Source organism: Amblyomma maculatum, chromosome 4, assembly GCF_055883805.1.
Source record: "Amblyomma maculatum isolate TAMU_Amacu chromosome 4, ASM5588380v1, whole genome shotgun sequence".
Classification (NCBI taxonomy): Eukaryota; Metazoa; Arthropoda; class Arachnida; order Ixodida; family Ixodidae; genus Amblyomma; species Amblyomma maculatum.
In genome coordinates, this window is record NC_139347.1 from 31,204,842 (window position 1) to 31,222,965 (window position 18,124).

The 18,124-nt window shown below is 44.2% G+C and overlaps 1 protein-coding gene across 1 annotated transcript in view; it reads right to left on the bottom strand.

Annotated features, from left to right (window-relative positions):
- Window positions 1–13,524: 13,524 nt before the first annotated feature.
- The window catches only part of LOC146190589 (cysteine and glycine-rich protein 1-like), a 57,857-nt gene continuing 53,257 nt past the window's right edge, over window positions 13,525–18,124 (bottom strand). Inside the window, exons 5-6 of the mRNA XM_084600981.1 lie at window positions 15,946–16,039; window positions 13,525–13,796 (exon numbers count right to left, since the gene is read on the bottom strand). Coding sequence (XP_084457107.1) covers window positions 13,723–13,796; window positions 15,946–16,039 — 168 coding nt within the window. The 3' untranslated portion in view covers window positions 13,525–13,722. The remainder of the gene's footprint in view (window positions 13,797–15,945; window positions 16,040–18,124) is intronic.

Sequence of the window (18,124 nt, forward strand, 5' to 3'; positions counted from 1 at the left end):
ATATCTGACAAAAAAATGTCACGTGATTTCTATCAAAATTATGACCCAACCCCGTGTTTTCTAGCGTTCAGGGTGGTTTCGTACAGTTTCGCTTCCCATTTAGCACAGCTGGAGGCTAGTTTGTGGTAAGTATTCAAGCCGACGACATATGTACCTGCAATTATAGCGGCGTTTTCATGGACCCGACAGGAGCGGGTTGAGTTGAGTTTTTGAGTCAAAAACCGGTTACAGGGTTCATGAACTCAACACTATCGGGTTGAGTTTAGAAGTCGAGGAATCGAGTCGAGTCAACTACGGCGCAGCTTGGGTTAATTGACATGGATTCGACCCCGCTGCAGGAAGCATGTAAACGCTGTCGGGTTGAGTCAGGGCACAGTGGGAGAGAACAGTACGGAAAACGATAGAGATGCGCAGGGGAAGAAACCGGAATCAAAAGCAGTCTGCTAGTTCTTCGCGTCGGCGCGAGGTGCCGCCGTAATCGCCGCTCGTCTACGCTCGTTCACAGCTACCAGATCCGGTTCTGCGCTCGTCGAGTCGGGTTCATGTAAACCACGACCGGCTTTATGTAAACCCAGTAGGGTCGCACGTCCACTCAACCCAACTTCCCAACTCGGCCCTGCGCTGTCGGGTCCATGTAAACGGGGCTTATATGCCATGAATTTAAGTGTAGGCATCCACTGAGTAATGTGAGATATATACTGCGCCTTTCCTAAATATCAAACCAACGAAAGATATTTAACACTTCACCAAGCTCTGAGTCAGTCTCTCAATGCTAAACTGCCAAGAAAAATCGCACTAAACAGTGCCTTCGCACCTCTTAATCAGTTTAAGCAGAGTTAAACCCTTGTTCATTTCTTGTCAGTTATATGCTGCCTTGTCAGGCACAAAAGGAAATTTCAGCCCCCTCCAGAGGCATTGCAATATATTTTTGAAGGAGGAGCCATTGAAAACTGATATAGATGCCACTCATGGGACAATATCGAAGATACACTATTTTTCTATACATTTTGTGTTAGATCTCTCATGTTGAAAATTAAAGTATCAGCATCGAAAATTTTTTTAGTGTGTGTGTATTCTTGCGATACTCGATACTCTGCAAATACAGAAGCCACTGTGAAGACTTTGGGCTGACAGCACTTGCTCAGGGGGTAGTACACGCAGAGCTGTTGCCTGACTTGTACATACCGCCTGAGTTGCCTCCTGCTCGGAGTTCCCTCCATATGCCTTGGTTCCTTAGCCCCGCCGATCTATTCAGATTCTCTGTCTTTAAAATTAAAGGGCTCTTTCGGAACTAATAAAACGGTCATTCATTTTATTTGGTGTTGTTTTTCTTCGAACTTTGACAAAGGATGCACAGCTTCAAAAGTCTGTTATCGCACTAATGGTAAAAGAACTGATCAATTACCCAAGTGCACGCATATTACACCTTTTAGCACAGAGGAAATGCAGGGGCCACCGGGTAACATATAGCATGAAATGAAAAGCAACAAGAAGTTTCAGATTTATTTGTATGCAGCCAAGAGCTCACAGGTCAGTTCATATGGTGCACATTAGTTCAAAGAATTTTTTCGATTAGCCACTAGTGAAAGTGATCGTTTCATTGTGATCATATATGGCTTGGATCCAATGTGAAGTTCTAACAAGGCCAGCTACCTAGACTTCAGAGGTTCATTAAATCCGCGCCGTCAGATTCGTTTCAGCCCTTTCAGAAAACTGCACTATAAGAATGCACTGAAGGCTCTAGAAAGCACAGTAAAATTTCTTAACTCATATTAATCATATTGCAACCTTTATTAATTATTAGGATTTCAGTGATGCAAACTTCACTAATCATAATACTACTTCCGTCATATTCGGTATTTCATTGATGTTTATTGAATTATTGACATACAGTACTGAGTATATCTGTATCGATTTTGGCTCTGTACCTTGTACTACCGGTCTCGGAAATACAATTTTTCAGGGTATCATGTATCGATATCGAAGATACTTTCTTGAAGTATCTTGCCCAGTCCCGATAGATATGTTCTGCTTCTACAGCGAAGTAGGTCTGGGCAAAGTAATGGCTTGGGTACACATACTACATGAACACCTTGCTTTGTAGTCTGTGGAAAAGGAGGCTATGGTGGAGGACATTATGGGAATGCACAAAAAATGAATCAGATGGCCAGTATTTTAAGGAGACCATCATTAGTATTGTGCTGCTGATGCCAGTTTACTTGCGTGAAGCAAAATGATCTTTCAGTGACCTGAGAAGGCTCGTGACACAGCTTCCGAGTACAACAGGAAAGAAACACTTGTGTATACCATGGTGATGGTGCATGTTCTTCAACACTTCATAGACAATGTTAACTTGGCTGAACTGATGAAAACTTTTTCAGTGCTTGTGCCAATTGTGCTTTGGTTTTTATACTTTATGAAAGGTTATAAATTTAGAAGTTACACAAAGCCTTATGCAAATCGTGCACAACTGTGTGAATGCTTGCTAGGCCCGGGGTTACTCTCAGCACTTTTTATTTAAACATGAGATTAATCCGACCAAGCAGCTTTTGCTGAATGTTTTATTGATATTTTTCTTTACTCCTAGGGCTCACTGGATATGTATGCAAATTTTTGCAAGCACATTTTACGTCGGGAACATGACAGGGAAGAGCTCCTTAGATACAAATATTCACACTTGCAAGGCCAGACTGCATTTGCAACTGTGACTTTTCAATGAAAATTGTCATGCAACCTCTGCAATATGCCATGGCGATAAAAAACAATTAGCTCAAGAGACTGTGCAGTTACAATGAGAAAACAGTCATTCTTTTACAGCGATAGCTCTTCTCAATGTAAAAGTCGAGCACCATTCCATGCCGATCGGATGACCTTCAGCCAATCTCACCCAACATGAGTTTGGCACTCACTTATATACATATATATACGTGAGTTTGACCTTGAGAAGCATATGTATATATATATATATATATATATATATATATATATATATAGCTTCTCAAGGTCAAACCCTAATTCAAAGTTGCATCACAGTAACATTAGTGGTGACTAATGTGCCGAACATTTGACCTCCAGCTAACCTCATGCAAGGTCAAACGGACATACGGGTTTGGCTCTCGTATGTATGGGTTATTCTATCTCAAATATTCCAGGTGTGACGCTTGACCATCTCCAGTTTCTTAAAAAAAATTCATGGTATACTTCTGGGTATAGAGAACATTAGCAATCTTTCTGATCATAATTTTAGTGAAAAAAATTTTTTCGTTGTTTAAGTACATACCTTGAAATATGAACTAGGTGTGAATACGAGCATTACAAAAAACTTTAGAAAAAACAACTTATATTTAGCATGCAACTGGATTCTCAATTTTTCCGACATCTTCACATTTCACTTTACACTTCATTATAATCCGGAGATGAAAAATACATTTACTGCAAATTTCACATTTCAAAATAAGTACTTTCAGGCTATATAGATTTTTTTAATTGGCAAGATGATGTACTAGAAATAAAATAATAAATCTGGGTCACAGTTAAGTTGTACTTCAATCTGTTTGCAGAACCAAGCCGCAAATACGCAAATGATATCACTTTCTCAACTTTGGCTCAAGGTTGTATGCACTGTCGGTCCACCTAAAAATATAAAATATGACTCTATTGATAGCCCAATCTGTTGTATTCTAGTTCAAGAAATTTCCTTGAAACAATTTTAAATAAAAAAAAAAAATTAGCTGTGGTTTAGCTTGTGGTTAAACCTGGAGTTACGAGAGAGCAATCTGCTTGGCTACGCTTAGGTTTGGCTTGAAAGTAAAGACATGGTTTTTGCACGTAGTAGTTTATGGTTTCAGCTTTATTTATGCCATAGGGCCCTTCACCTTATTTATGCCCTTCACGTATGAGCACCCCTTGCCTCTCGTCGTTGACCATTCTTATTCGGGTGTAGGAAGACTTTTAGTGGTATGACATTGACTCTATGCCGAACTCCGGGGCACACCGCCGTCATAACGTTTGAATGAACCTTCCGACTCACTGTTGTCGTTCGCCTCTACCAACTACCCAGTTATGTCTTTTCCTTCTCCTTCTTCGGACAGGCACGGCAAAATGACAAGACTGTGGCCTATGTAGCTCTCGCTACAAAAATTTAAGCCGATAGCATTAAAGATCCCCTTCTACAGAAACTCTGGCACTGTCAACATTGTAGGTGCTGCGAGTGAAAAATTTTGGCATGGCTCTGGCAGGTGGTATTTTGGCAGGCGGCATGGCCAAGCAGCGACTGGTTGCCGGGCTGGGACATGAGGCCACATGACATATGGCAGGATCTGCCAACTCGGGCTTCCCTTTTGAGATGACAAGGCGAGATGGGAATTGAACCCATAGGGACACTTGGATCCTGTGCAAGACAAGCTAGTCCCATGCCACACAGCAACATTGTTAAGTTTGCTAAATTTCGACTTCGTATCTGGTGGCCTTTCACATAATATATGACGCAGCTTACGACTGTACTCTGATGAGTGAGTAATAACTTTATTTGATGTCTAGCAGGGTTCAGCGCAAGCGGGCCTAGGCCTGTCACATGGGAACGTCGAGATCTTGTCTCTTCGCCGCCTCGAAGGCCTGCTGAATAGAGTTGGTTGTTGAGCCTGGAGCTGCGCAGGGTAGCAGACCGCCTCGACAAGAGGGTTTCGGGATTAACACCTGTCAATTGGGCCTTACACTCCCATAGCATGTGTTTAAGTGTGGCTACATTTGTCTTGCAGACCTTGAATGTGTTGGTGTTATATATTTTGTGGTGAGCTCTGAATGGTTTGCTGCTAGGCGGAGGGAGTATCTATGAGCTAACAAACACAAATTAAGAGTTTAGTGGTTGCGCGATAGCTCACATAGTCTTAAAGGCAGAGCATCTGATGGGTTCTTGCGGCTAACTGCTACGATGGCGCCGGTGGAAACACGACGAGAGATAAGGACCTAGAGAGGGAACAGAGGCTCCAAGGAGTTCGAGCGATGCGGCAATTAAGGAGACTGGATACAGGTGCCAGGAAGAGCAGCTGCACCTTGACAGAATGTTTACTGCGATTTGTGTATAGCTGTAAATAAATTCTGTACTCTGCAATTAGAGGGGTCCAAGATAATCAAGAGATAAGTGAAATTAGAAAAGATAGAAAAGATGAACTCTACAGTGAAACTAATATCTACTAAGGTTGTAGCTAAATAAAGCAAACATATCTTCTTGTAGCTAATCCTCTGCATTTCATGTTCTGCACAGGAACCCTGCTCTTGCTACAGCCATCGAATATAACAGTGACCCGATGTATAATGTTGCACTTATAACTTTTGTAGCATCAGGAACTCTCTCTTAGCATAAGTGCCATTCAGTGCTTGCAGCTTTGAGCTTTGTCACTTTTAAAACAAAGATGCCGAATCCTACCTGCAGTGCATGCCTTCCCATTACCATCAATGGATTGTTGCACCAGTTAGAGTCACCCACAGCTGTTTAGGAGGATGAGAAAATTTTGCTGTGCAGAAAGTGTTCGATATCTAACCACTTTAAAGGAGGCTACTAGATTTCTCATTTTTAATCAAGATTTAAGAGACCATTTCCAAAAACATTCTTCCCACATTCTTCACAAACTTACACTCAAGCTGGCAGGCGTTGCATGACATGCAGTGCTCTAGCATAGTGCTCTATGACTAGTGCTGCTATGACTTGCTGGGAATAAGTTTCACCCAAAAACACACTGTAGCATGTGCCTACCTGATGTCTGAGTGTAGCAGACCTGAGGATGCATTCCACTTAATATTCTTTCTGGTGGTTTGCACGGCGATTGCAGTCAGCGTTGCATGTCTTGTGATGTGTGGCATATCACATTAGGCAAAGACAGCATCACACCCACAGCCAATGATTTTATAGATAAAAAACAACAGCAATAAAATGCACAGAGGTCATAATAGGAAATTTATTGTAAACACCACAATGCAATATGTCTGTGACTGTGGTAAAACATTGAAAGTTCTATAGACAATATATAGTTTGCTTTGTCTACAAAAAAGGATTTGTGAAAAATAAGTGAAAGCCAGAAGTTATATATTATGTAAATTGGCCCATAAAAAGTTTGCACAAAAATATGGGAATGCTGCACAGAGAACAATCTTTATGATAAAGAAATGTTGTAAATGATTCACCTTTGGCAATATGTTTACAAAGAAAACACAATGTAACAGCTTATTGTGCATGGAAAGAAGAAAAAAAAAAAACAATAGGAAAAGGTCATGTCAACTTATGTTTTTTTCTTTCTTTTTTCTGAACCTAGTGTTCAAGTTTCTCTAACTTTTAATCACAGTGATTTGGCTTGGCATTAAGCAGTTGCAAATTTGTACTTTTTGCTTGCACAGTCCACAAACTGCCCGGTTCTGTGCTCAATAAAATACAAGTGAATCTGTTCCAGTTCTTGCTCCATCACATTTCTCACATCCTTCGAAGCTCCAGTGTCAGTGTCATTGAACAGCCATGTACCACCAACTTGCTGTGCTATGCACAAGATGACATTATAATGCCAAGCAATAGCCATAACCTTTAAGTGCCTGAAACATTAGGCTTGGATTCAATGCAGTCCACTTCACAGGGTCCAAAACATCAATCATGAATTAAAGAGCTCAACTACGTTGGTACTTCTTATGCGCATTTTCAGACCTGTGCAGTTCGACTTTATTTTACCTATACTTCCGGTAATAAAATTGTGTCTGTCTTTTGTTTTGCAAGAATGAAACTTCTCATAGCCACATATAAAAAGCAGAAAAAAAAAAAAAACTCTAAAAATAAATTTGAGAGCCTTTTGATAGCAGCACTATTTAAGAACACGAAATTATAACAGCTGCAACAATTTGGGCAGTACAGAATATGTAACTAATTAAGTAGAAAATTACAATAATGAAAATTCAAGAATGCATAACGTGTAATGAAGCAATCACTGACGAACATTTCGGTGATATAAGTATGCACTGAAAAAGAAAACGAAATGCGGGCAAAAATGCTTCTAATTACAAGCGGGAAATAAGGAGTCCGCACATGCAGTGTACAAAGTTCAACAGCTGCCCAGTAGATAACGTGGCAGTGAGAAAAAAGGAAAAGAACACTAGCTCCATTTTACTTAGGTATACCTGAAACGGAACAGAGCTGGACTCCGGGACTTTTAGCTGCAAACTTACTACATACTCAGCATGACACATTCTGAAAAAATATACACCGCATTTGATAGAGCTCATAATTCTAGCTGCTGCAGAAGCAAAAATGCATAAAACGGGTGTTGAGTGCCATGTATATAAACATCACCACACTACTTTGAAAAGAGAAAAGGAAATATACATAAAATAATTTCATTTCCCTTGTAACGCATTGGCTTGACACATAGTTAAAAAAATATATAAAAATCACTGGCTTAGGTGCAAAGTGCTCTGGGGTGGGATGAAGACACCATTGTGGAAGAAGTCCATGATTTGTGCGTGCAGCTCAATATTCATCACTGTGTGATAATTAACTATGCCACAGGTGATTTATGCATGACGCAGGTGCATGCAATGTCGAAACATAGTGAGCATTACTCACATAACCTGGCCTGCGCTAAACAACAGCACACGAGTACAAACAATCATCAACAACTATCAACGTATGCGTTACAACAGTCGATCTTAAAGTTACCCATGTCGAGCGTGGCTGAGTGCAGGACTAATAAATAACTTATCATAGTGATCTAGAAATTATCAAAAGGTATTACTCCAAGCAAACACTTGTCCATTCTCATCAGAGCAGCTTCGATTTCAACAGAAATGTCACTTTATGAAGTGCGGCCTGTATAGAAGCCAATCAAGATAACTATACAAATACGTACAGTGACATCCAGTAGTCTAAATACAAATCAATGCAGTCTCAAATCTTTGCTTAAAATTAAGCTGAATATACTCAATTTTCAACACGGACAATCAACTCTATAGAAAGTCAAAAGAAAGTATACTAAACAGAATGCAAACAAAGGCTTCTGCAAGAAAATGCGGATTAAGTTAATTATCCACACAGAGAGAAAAAGAAAGCACTGCAAGTCTCAGCAGTGTACAATTCTGCGAAAGAAATGTGTAGGAAAAGTTAGAGCTTTTCAAACTATCTTCAGACAAAAAAAAAACGAGGCCATAAAGCACTGCGTATATGGCTCTCGCCCAGCCAAAATAATAAAGGTGCTGAAAGGGGGTTTTTACTGTGCTTTAACAGGGATAATAGCTCTGTCGAAGTTTCACGGCGAACCACACAAGAACACAGCCAGTCTCAGTCTCCACAAGCGAGCACGAGCAGCGCAGCGGCACTTCGTCGTCCTTATCCTCGTCTTCGTGATATTCTCACCTACTTAATCCTCGTCTTCGTATATCCTCGTGTAGTTCACTACAATTTCCCCCGGAGCGAGGAGGAGCCATCCTGGCGACCTATGGTGAGGGTAAGAGGAGCGGATCGTAGTAGGTTTTGAGGCGGCTCACGTGCACAGTTTCGCGGCCGCGATGACGCATGTCCGAAGAGGTAGTGAGTGGCTCCACGATGTAATTCACAGGGGAGGTTTGACGGACAATGCGGTAGGGGCCGTGATACTCGGTTCGAAATTTTGATGACAATCCCGGTGGGGTGCCGGGAACCCAAAGCCAAACAAGGGATCCTGCAGGAAAAACGTGTGGCGTCTGATCTTTGTCGCGGTGATGCTTTTGGCGGCCTTGAGATTCCGATGTAAAACGCCGGGCCAACTGGCGACATTCCTCCGCATGTTTGGCAACGTCTGAAAGGAGAGTACACTCGGAGGAGTCGGGACGATATGGTAAAATAGTGTCCATCGTGGACGACGCCTCACGCCCATAAAGGAGGAAGAAAGGGCTAAATCCAGTAGTTGACTGCGTGGCGGTGTTATAAGCGTATGTCACGAAAGGAAGGACAGCGTCCCAGTTAGTCTGATCGGCGGCAACGTACATCGTCAGCATATTTCCGAGAGTGCGATTGAAGCGCTCAGTCAACCCGTTTGTTTGAGGGTGGTAGGCTGTTGTGGTCCGGTGTATGATGCGACATTCGGCTAGTAGAGATTCAACGACGTTGGAAAGGAAGACGCGTCCTCGGTCACTCAGCAGCTCTCGCGGCGCGCCGTGGCGAAGAACAAAATAATGTAGCAAGAACAGGGCAACTTCACGGGCAGTAGCGGCGGGTAAAGCGGCGGTCTCGGCATACCGGGTGAGGTGGTCGATGCCGACGATAATCCACCGGTTCCCAGAAACCGTGCAGGGAAGTGGCCCGTAAAGGTCAACGCCAATGCGGTCAAAAGGGCGGGCCGGGCATGGAAGTGGTTGTAAGGGGCCAGAAGCACGAGGTGTGGATGACTTTCGGCGCTGACAGGCGATGCAGGAGCGGACGTATTTGCGAATATACCCGTACATGCCGCGCCAATAGTAGCGTTGAGAGATCCTTTGAAACGTCTTCACTACACCAGGATGGGCACACTGAGGGTCGGCATGGAAAGAGGTGCAAATTTCATGTCGTAAATGGCGGGGAATGACGAGAAGCCACCGTCGACCATCAGTCATATAATTGCGGCGGTAGAGAAGACCGTCTCGTAGGGCAAAGTGTGGTGCTTGACGGCGTAAAGCCCGAGAAGGCGCAGCAGCGTTAGGAGAAGCGGACACGATCTCGATAAGAGATGCGAGCCACGGGTCTTTTCGCTGCTCCGCAGGCATGTCAGCGATGGTTAGAGAGGAGAGGACGGGATCAGCCGCCGTAGAGCAAGCAGGTTCGTTGGAGACGGGAGAACGAGATAGTGCGTCGGCGTCCATGTGTTTACGGCCAGAGCGATATATAACGCGGATGTCAAATTCCTGTAGGCGGAGAGCCCATCGTGCGAGGCGGCCGGACGGGTCTTTAAGAGAGGACAGCCAACATAACGCGTGGTGGTCCGTGACGACGTCAAACTGGCGACCGTAAAGGTAGGGTCGGAATTTTGTTAATGCCCACACAATTGCCAAACACTCCTTTTCTGTAACTGAGTAGTTGCGTTCAGCTTTAGAGAGGATACGACTCGCGTACGCGACGACGTATTCGTGAAAACCGTTTTTCCGTTGTGCCAAGACAGCTCCGAGGCCAACGCCACTCGCATCAGTATGGACCTCGGTGGGTGCTGTCGGGTCGTAGTGGCGAAGGATTGGTGGCGAAGTCAAAAGACGGCGCAATGCGTTGAACGCTTCGTCGCACTCGACCGACCACGCAGTTAAGTCACTGTTTCCTCCGAGTAGTTTCGTCAGGGGTGCAATTATCGAAGCAAAATTCTGCACGAAGCGCCGAAAATAGGAGCATAGACCTATGAAGCTTCGAAGTTGCTTGAGAGAAACCGGCTTAGGAAACTCCGCCACTGCGCGCAGCTTGGCCGGATCAGGGCGAACACCTTCCTTAGAGACGATGTGCCCCAAAATAGTCAACTCCCTGGCACCGAAGTGACACTTCTTGAGATTCAGCTGCAGGCCGGCGTCAGTAAGGCAAACCAAAACTTGCCGCAAGCGCTCTAGGTGCGTAGCGAAGTCGGTGGAAAAGACAACAATGTCGTCCAAGTAGCAGAGGCAGATGTGCCACTTGAACTTCCGCAAGATGTTATCCATCATCCTCTCGAATGTGGCGGGCGCATTGCACAGACCGAAGGGCATCACATTAAATTCATAGAGGCCATCCGGCGTCACAAATGCGGTCTTCTCTCTGTCACAGGCGGCCATTGGTACTTGCCAGTAACCTGAACGTAAATCAAGAGATGAAAAGTACTCGGCACCTTGGAGGCAATCAAGAGCGTCGTCTATACGCGGAAGGGGGTAATTGTCCTTGTGGGTAATTTTGTTGAGGCGCCGGTAATCAATACAAAAGCGAAACGAGCCATCTTTCTTTTTCACAAGCACCACTGGTGAGGACCAGGGGCTTTGTGATGGACGAATTACACCACGTTGTAGCATGTCCTCAACTTGTTCATTGATCACGCGACGCTCTGCCGCTGACACACGATAGGGGCGCTGTCGAAAAGGCGAGTTAGAGCCGGTCTGAATGTAATGCGCGACTGTTGAAGTGCGGCCGAGAGGTGTGTGGGCGGCGTCGAAAGCAAAGCGAAATGTCTGTAAAAGGGCCACGAGCTGAGTCCGGTAGGTGGAAGGAAGAGCGTCATCGATGGCGGTTCGGAAGAAGTCGTCTGGCAACGAATCAGGCGTCGGATCGGACTGCAGAGCATCAATGTAGTTACTGCGGTAGGTCTCGGAGGCATCCAGGTCAGAGAGAAGGTGGGCTGGTTGAATGGAACCGGGAGATTCCCCACGTAGCAGAGTAATCGGGCGTGGGGACGGATTGTAGATGAGTAGCTTCGTGAAGCCACCGTGAACATCGAGAACAGCAGATGGCAGCGGCAGGTGCTTGCGGTGGATGAAGGATGCAGACGGTGTAAATAAAACACTAACGTCTGACGCGGCAGGACACGAAAGAGGCACAAGGGCACAAGCCTCTGGTGCTACGTCGACATCTTCAGCGATGGTCAGCTTTTGAGTACACACTGAACGGTTGTCGTCGGGCAGTGCGTCGCACAGTGCAGAAAATTCTACTTCAGCTCGGGCGCAATCGATCACGGCGTTATTTTTAGACAAGAAGTCCCATCCGAGGATCACGTCGTGAGAACAAGATGACAAAACTACGAACTCGACACTGTACAAAATACCTTCAATGACGACACGCGCTGTACATGCTGCTAAAGGTGCAATCCTCTCTTCACTGGCAGTGCGGAGCGACAAACCGTTAAATGACGTCGTAACTTTTCGTAATCGTCGGCAGAGTTGCTCATGAATCACTGACACTGCAGCACCCGTATCGACCAGCGCATATACGGACAGACCATCGATAGAAATCATTATAATGTTCGTGGGTGGAATATGAGGCCTTGACCTTTTCGCAGAGTACGCAGTTCTCGCCTCAGGAACCGCGGAGCTTAGTTTCCCTCGTCAGCAGGTGGTGGGCGCCGGCGCATTGGTGACAGTGACCGGCGACGCGGAGAAGGAGAACGACGCGTTGTATATGAACGCTGTTCTGGGGCATACGCAGGCGGAGAGTGGGCAGAACGAAGCAGCGGTGGCGAGTAATCAGAAGACGCAGGCTCGGCCATGCGACGACGACATCGGCGGGCCACATGTCCAGCGAAACCACAGTAGTAGCAAATAGGACGATTGTCCGAAGTACGCCAAGGGTTGTAATAGCGCGCAGTGGGCGGATGAAGCGGGGCCGTTCGAGAAAGCGGTGCAGGGCGTAGAACAGGCTGCATGGGTTGTGACGGCTCAGGCGGTGGCCGCGCAGCCACAGCCGCGTAGGTCAAAGGGGCTGGAACAGCAGGTTGACTATACTGGACTGGTGCTTCGACGTATGTCAAAGGAGCAACAGATGGAGCTTCAGGAAGCGTGGGGAGTGCTTCCGCAACTTGTTGGCGGATGACTTGCTGCAGCTTTGGCACTAAAGGAGTGGGAGCGTCAGGACGTTGGCGAACGAGGGATAGTTGACGGGCAACTTCTTCTCGAACGAACTGCTGTATTTGTGGCAGCAAGGTGGACTGGTCTGCTTCAGGTGTTAAAGCTGCAAGCGGCGCGGGGTTTGAGAGCGAAGAGCGAGTGATGTTACGGCGCTTGCGTAATTCATCAAAGTTGTGGCATGCGTTGATAACGTCGACGACGGTGGCTGGATTTTTAGCCAGAAGCATCTGGAACGCGTCATCATCAATGCCTTGCATAATGTGATCTATCTTGGTGCTCTCTGACATTGAAGCGTCCACGCGCTTGCAGAGGTCTACGACATCTTCAATATAGCTGGTAAAATTCTCACCAGGAAGCTGTGCACGGCCGCGCAGGCGTTGCTCAGCGCGCAATTTGCGCACTGCAGGCCGGCCGAAAATATCGGCAAAACTAGCTTTGAAAGTAGACCACGATGTGATATCGGCCTCGTGGTTGCGGAACCATAGGTTTGCAACGTCCGTTAGGTAGAAAATGACGTTATTGAGTTTTTGGTTGTTGTCCCAGTGGTTGTGAATACTGACCCGCTCATATGAGGCCAGCCAGTCTTCCACGTCATGGTCGCCGGTTCCGCTGAAGATTGGAGGATCACGCTGGCGCAAAGCTCCAGCGCAGAACACCGCGGATGAGGGGCCGGTTGGACTGGGGGTAGTAGCGTCAGTCATTGCTTGTGTCGGGAGTGTGCGGCTGCGGAGCTCCAGGGCGGCAGGAAATGCTCACCTCCACCAAGTGAAAGGGGGTTTTTACTGTGCTTTAACAGGGATAATAGCTCTGTCGAAGTTTCACGGCGAACCACACAAGAACACAGCCAGTCTCAGTCTCCACAAGCGAGCACGAGCAGCGCAGCGGCACTTCGTCGTCCTTATCCTCGTCTTCGTGATATTCTCACCTACTTAATCCTCGTCTTCGTATATCCTCGTGTAGTTCACTACAGTGCAAAGGAAAATAAACGCAACAGAGTAAGGTCCCGCGACCAGAAGCACCACAACACTTATCCTCAAGGTATACTGCTTTCTGAAAGCATGACATAAAGCTAACCTCTACAAAGACTGGACAAAAGAAAAATAAAGATGCAACTATCAATGTGCCACGGGGTCAACTGTTATGCAGTATCTACATATGAGCACAACATGGGCTTTACGACATTTGCAGAGTGCCAGATCCCACACCATAGCCGTATCCTTTTGGCCCAAAGTACTTCCCGTAGCAGGCTGAAAGAAAAATAAAGGAGAAAACCATTGAACAGCTATTGTTTAGCACCCTATATGTACACTCATTCACTGTGGCAAGAGAGAACTAATAGCACCAAGTAAAAAAGAAAAATTAACAAGATCACCAGAGAGCATTACTGCAGGTGTAATATGTACTGCCCGAACACTGACCATAACAGGGTAAAGACAGTGTGAAATCTCATTGAATTCGCTTAGCTCAAGCTTTCAGTTTATTCAAAGCGGTGCTTCAGTCCCATTCACATTGAAAGTGGGGGTGTGTGAATAGTTTGTCTCGATTATCAACCTGTTCAATGCGCTGAATGGATCAAATAGTGCACTTTCAAAATTATTCAAACTGAATAGAGCAGGACCACACATTTTTTAATAGTTTTCAAATAGCAGGTGTTAAGTTCGAGCATGCTGTAGGTTCTTTTTTTTTCTTCTTTCTTTAAAGGTTGTTATGAAAACAGGGCCCACTCCAATGTCATACAGCACTTTTTCACAATCGGCCAGAGCGCTCAGCGCTACCACATAGTCCGCTTTTGTGGGGCGGCATCCATAGTGCTAATAAGTACGGTCTCTAAAGTTAGTTTTGCTAAGTTCAGTAAACTGTTCCCGATCCATGTTCGATATCACAGGTAATGGCTAATAAGTAATAACCTTTGTCTCTCTTATCACAAGTGATTCACGATTAGGTAATTTGTTTGCCATTATCATTAGTACCAAAAAGTAACTTTTTCTACTCATATGAAATGATGGTCGATCCCATTATAAGAGTCAGCGATGCAATAGACAATCGGGAATAAGACATTTTCCAAACATTTAGCTGACCTACTTATCTTTCTATTAAGTGGACCTCTTTTGTAAGATAAATCAAGTTTAGAACAGATTCAGTAATAAATAAGAAGTTATCGTTGAATTTCGATAAAGAACCTCACTTATAAGAGACATCTTAACTTCTGGGATTTCTTGCACACTTCATGGATGCGCCATAGTCACTTGAAAACTGCAGTTGCATCCATACACCAACCACGTTCGAGAAGGCAAGGCATGATAACTCGTGTGATATTTATTAGCCCTGAAACTGACATGAAAAGGATCAGCTAGACATATAATATTGACGAGGGCGTATTAACTGCAAGTGCTGCGAGAAGAAAGGCTCGCAAACTAGCCATGGCTATATGCCTACACCGAGGACGGCGAGAAAGTACATGCTTGACTCAGTCAGAATAGATCCTTGAGTCCTGAGGCAACAGCAACCCAAAATGGTGAAGAGCTACGTATAGCATTACTCATGCCCATTGCAGGACAGGTCTCTACTCTGGAGATAAATTGGTAGAGCATTCGCATTTCTGATGGATGCGAGACGATGCTATTAAACTTCACGGTTTGGGCCGCTACCGCTGCAGATGATGAAGACTTACCGATTAATTCTGACCGAATCTGGCAAGTACTACCATCGAAGTAATGCAAAACAAAAGTTATCAATAAATGCTACCTCTGAGCAAAATTTGAGCCCAACCAAGAAAACGGGCTGGCCATCAGATTTTACTTAGTGTGCTCTAAGCTATGCAACAGACAGCATGCTAAATAGACAAAAATATGCGGCTACTTTTGAACCCAATAGGCACGCGTAACAAGCTGTAGACTTCTTTTGTGAAACTCTTGGTTACCAGCCGATAACATATGCACAGCAAGAGATCAGTATAAGCAATGACAACATGAAATCCTTTTTGCTGGATACCGTTCATTTAGCTGATAAAAGCTCAGTAACCGTATGCCATAAAAGGGTTGCACTGAACTTGCACAGCTCTAATCACTAGGTACTAAGGGCAGCTCCCAATCGGGTTCCCCTCGATTTTAAATTTGCATAGCGCAGAAAAATTTCAAACTGTTTTGTTTTTAAACATTGCTGTTCTGGCTGTACCACTATTAGCCTAATAGGAAAAGAAAAAAAAAAAAAAAATAAGCCTAAGATAGGTACCAAAGGTTAAAAAGGATGAATTCCATAAATTGCATACAAACAAGGCACACAGTGTAGATGTGAAGTGCTGCAGAATTGTGAGCATTGTGCAGGCACCTGAGGAGTTAGGCATGCGTGACCAGACACTGGAGTATGGGTTTACTAGTTAGCTTAGTAATTACTCACTCTTGCAGTAGATCTCTCCCTCCCGCTCACAAAGAATAGTTGACTCAAGCCGCTTGTGACATTCGTGGCAGTTGAAGCAGGCAATATGCCAAGCCTGAAATGGAGGCCGCATGCGATAATGATATCACTGCAATACTAAGAGGCAGTAAAAATAAACAGCACTGTTGGGTAGACTGCAAGCAGAATCACTTTGTGTTAGATGCTTACAAAAATGCACATTCTCAATCGTCAAACATGCCCATTTTAAAAAGGTTGCACGTGTCAATAAAAAATACTAATGCACGTCAGAAACGACTGCCCACTTAAAAGAATATAGGCACCAAATTTTAATTGCATTTTTGTTTCTTGTTAATGATGCGAGAGACATTCCTATATCAACATGTGGTTTTCGCTTATGACCACTAATTTACGATTGAATGTCCTTTCCTCACCTGTTTCGGTCTCAGATTCCGCAACTAAGTGATGGCCGTGACATCAAGGTGAAGTCTAGGTAACAGGAGGGATGATTAACAACAGCGATATATTCGCTGATTCACTTACGATTCCTGTTTTTGAGAAAGGCTGGCTTTAGAGTTGCGGTGAATTAAAATGACAAAGGAAAAGAATGATTATATTGCCGTTATTTCATTGCTCACGTGACCTAGACTTCACTCTATATCACGGCTATAGCTCGGCTGTTGAAACCGAAATCATAAGCAAATATCACACTGTGATCAATGTACAGTAATGCTTTACGCATCATTACAAAGAATAAAACACGAACACAAAAATTAGGTGTCTATACTCCGTTGAAGACAACACATTTCCACTGAAGTACTTGCACATAATAATAATAATAATAATAACAACAATCACGCATCAAGCATGACAGTACACACATGCCAAAAAATTCAGATCACAACAGCCCAGGAGGAAAATCGATTATATATTATATCACAAGCATACGAGTTTCTTTCCTGAGAGCACATATTCAGAAACAGGGAATGCACTTCTTTCAGTCCAATGCAGATAATCCTTTCAGTGTTAAGTTCACGCAACATGACCTAAACTTAGCTTTGACACCAGCGCCATTGGTCAGCTGTTGAAACCGATACAGGTGAAAAAAAGAAATTCGGCTACATATTTATTTAGCAGTCATAAGCAGTGATCCAAGTATAATGATGCCTTGCACATCATTACAAAGAATAAAACAGGCAAGCAAAAATTAAGCGCCTATGCTTCTTAAAAAATTCTCATGTCAGTCAAACTGAATTCACATGCTTCGTTGCAGTGGTGGCTTTCAGTGCAAAGAAAATCCTCTGGCAACATTTGGCACCTCTGCCCACTTAAATAAATAGGGCCACAAATTGAAAATCTTACCCTGGTTAACTACATCATATTCGTTTTGAAAGTCAGCTGGCATGAAGCTGGCATGAAGCTTGATGCATTCCTGATGCCCTCATAATATAAGAATATTACTTGTTGCTACTACGTTCACAAAGCAGAAGTTTAAATCTATGCAAGCAAACTGATACTGGCCTTGCTAACAATACGGAACAAAGTCAATCAATCACAATCACAAAAACAAATTGATGATGGCCAGAAACATCATCTATTCCAGCTAAATTTCTGTAAAATGGAGAGTTGAGCTAGTTGATGCATACTGATGGGGAATAACAGCACTGAGACAAGGGACAGTGATAGTCCTGTCTTCTTGCCCTGTAAACAGTGCTGGTCCTGCCTCCTTCCTTTATAAACAACGTTGGTCCTGTCATCTTTCTCTGTCCCTTGTCCCAAAGCTGTTATTCCCCATCCAATGAAATTGATAAGATCCCCTTTGCCAAAAACCACCATTCCAGTTGTTATTAGCAATTCTCAATTATGTGAATTATGCTGCAGTTTGTGCCTCAGCGCGTCATACTCCTGCCCAAAATTTACATGTAGCTAGTCTTTTATGCAAGGCATACATGTCACATTTGTTGTCCTTGCAAATAAGCTGATGATGGCACACTATGACGGCACTGTATAGAGGAATCCTGGAGTGCTCTCATCAGTACTCAAGTATGCCTGTCAAGTATTTTGATATAACCGTTCCTATAATAACAAAAGCCCGATTTACTGTAGAATGTTCACAGAAAAAATACTGCTGAGAACATGGTACATAGTACTTTTTCAATAATGCTGCATTTGGCACCGTGTA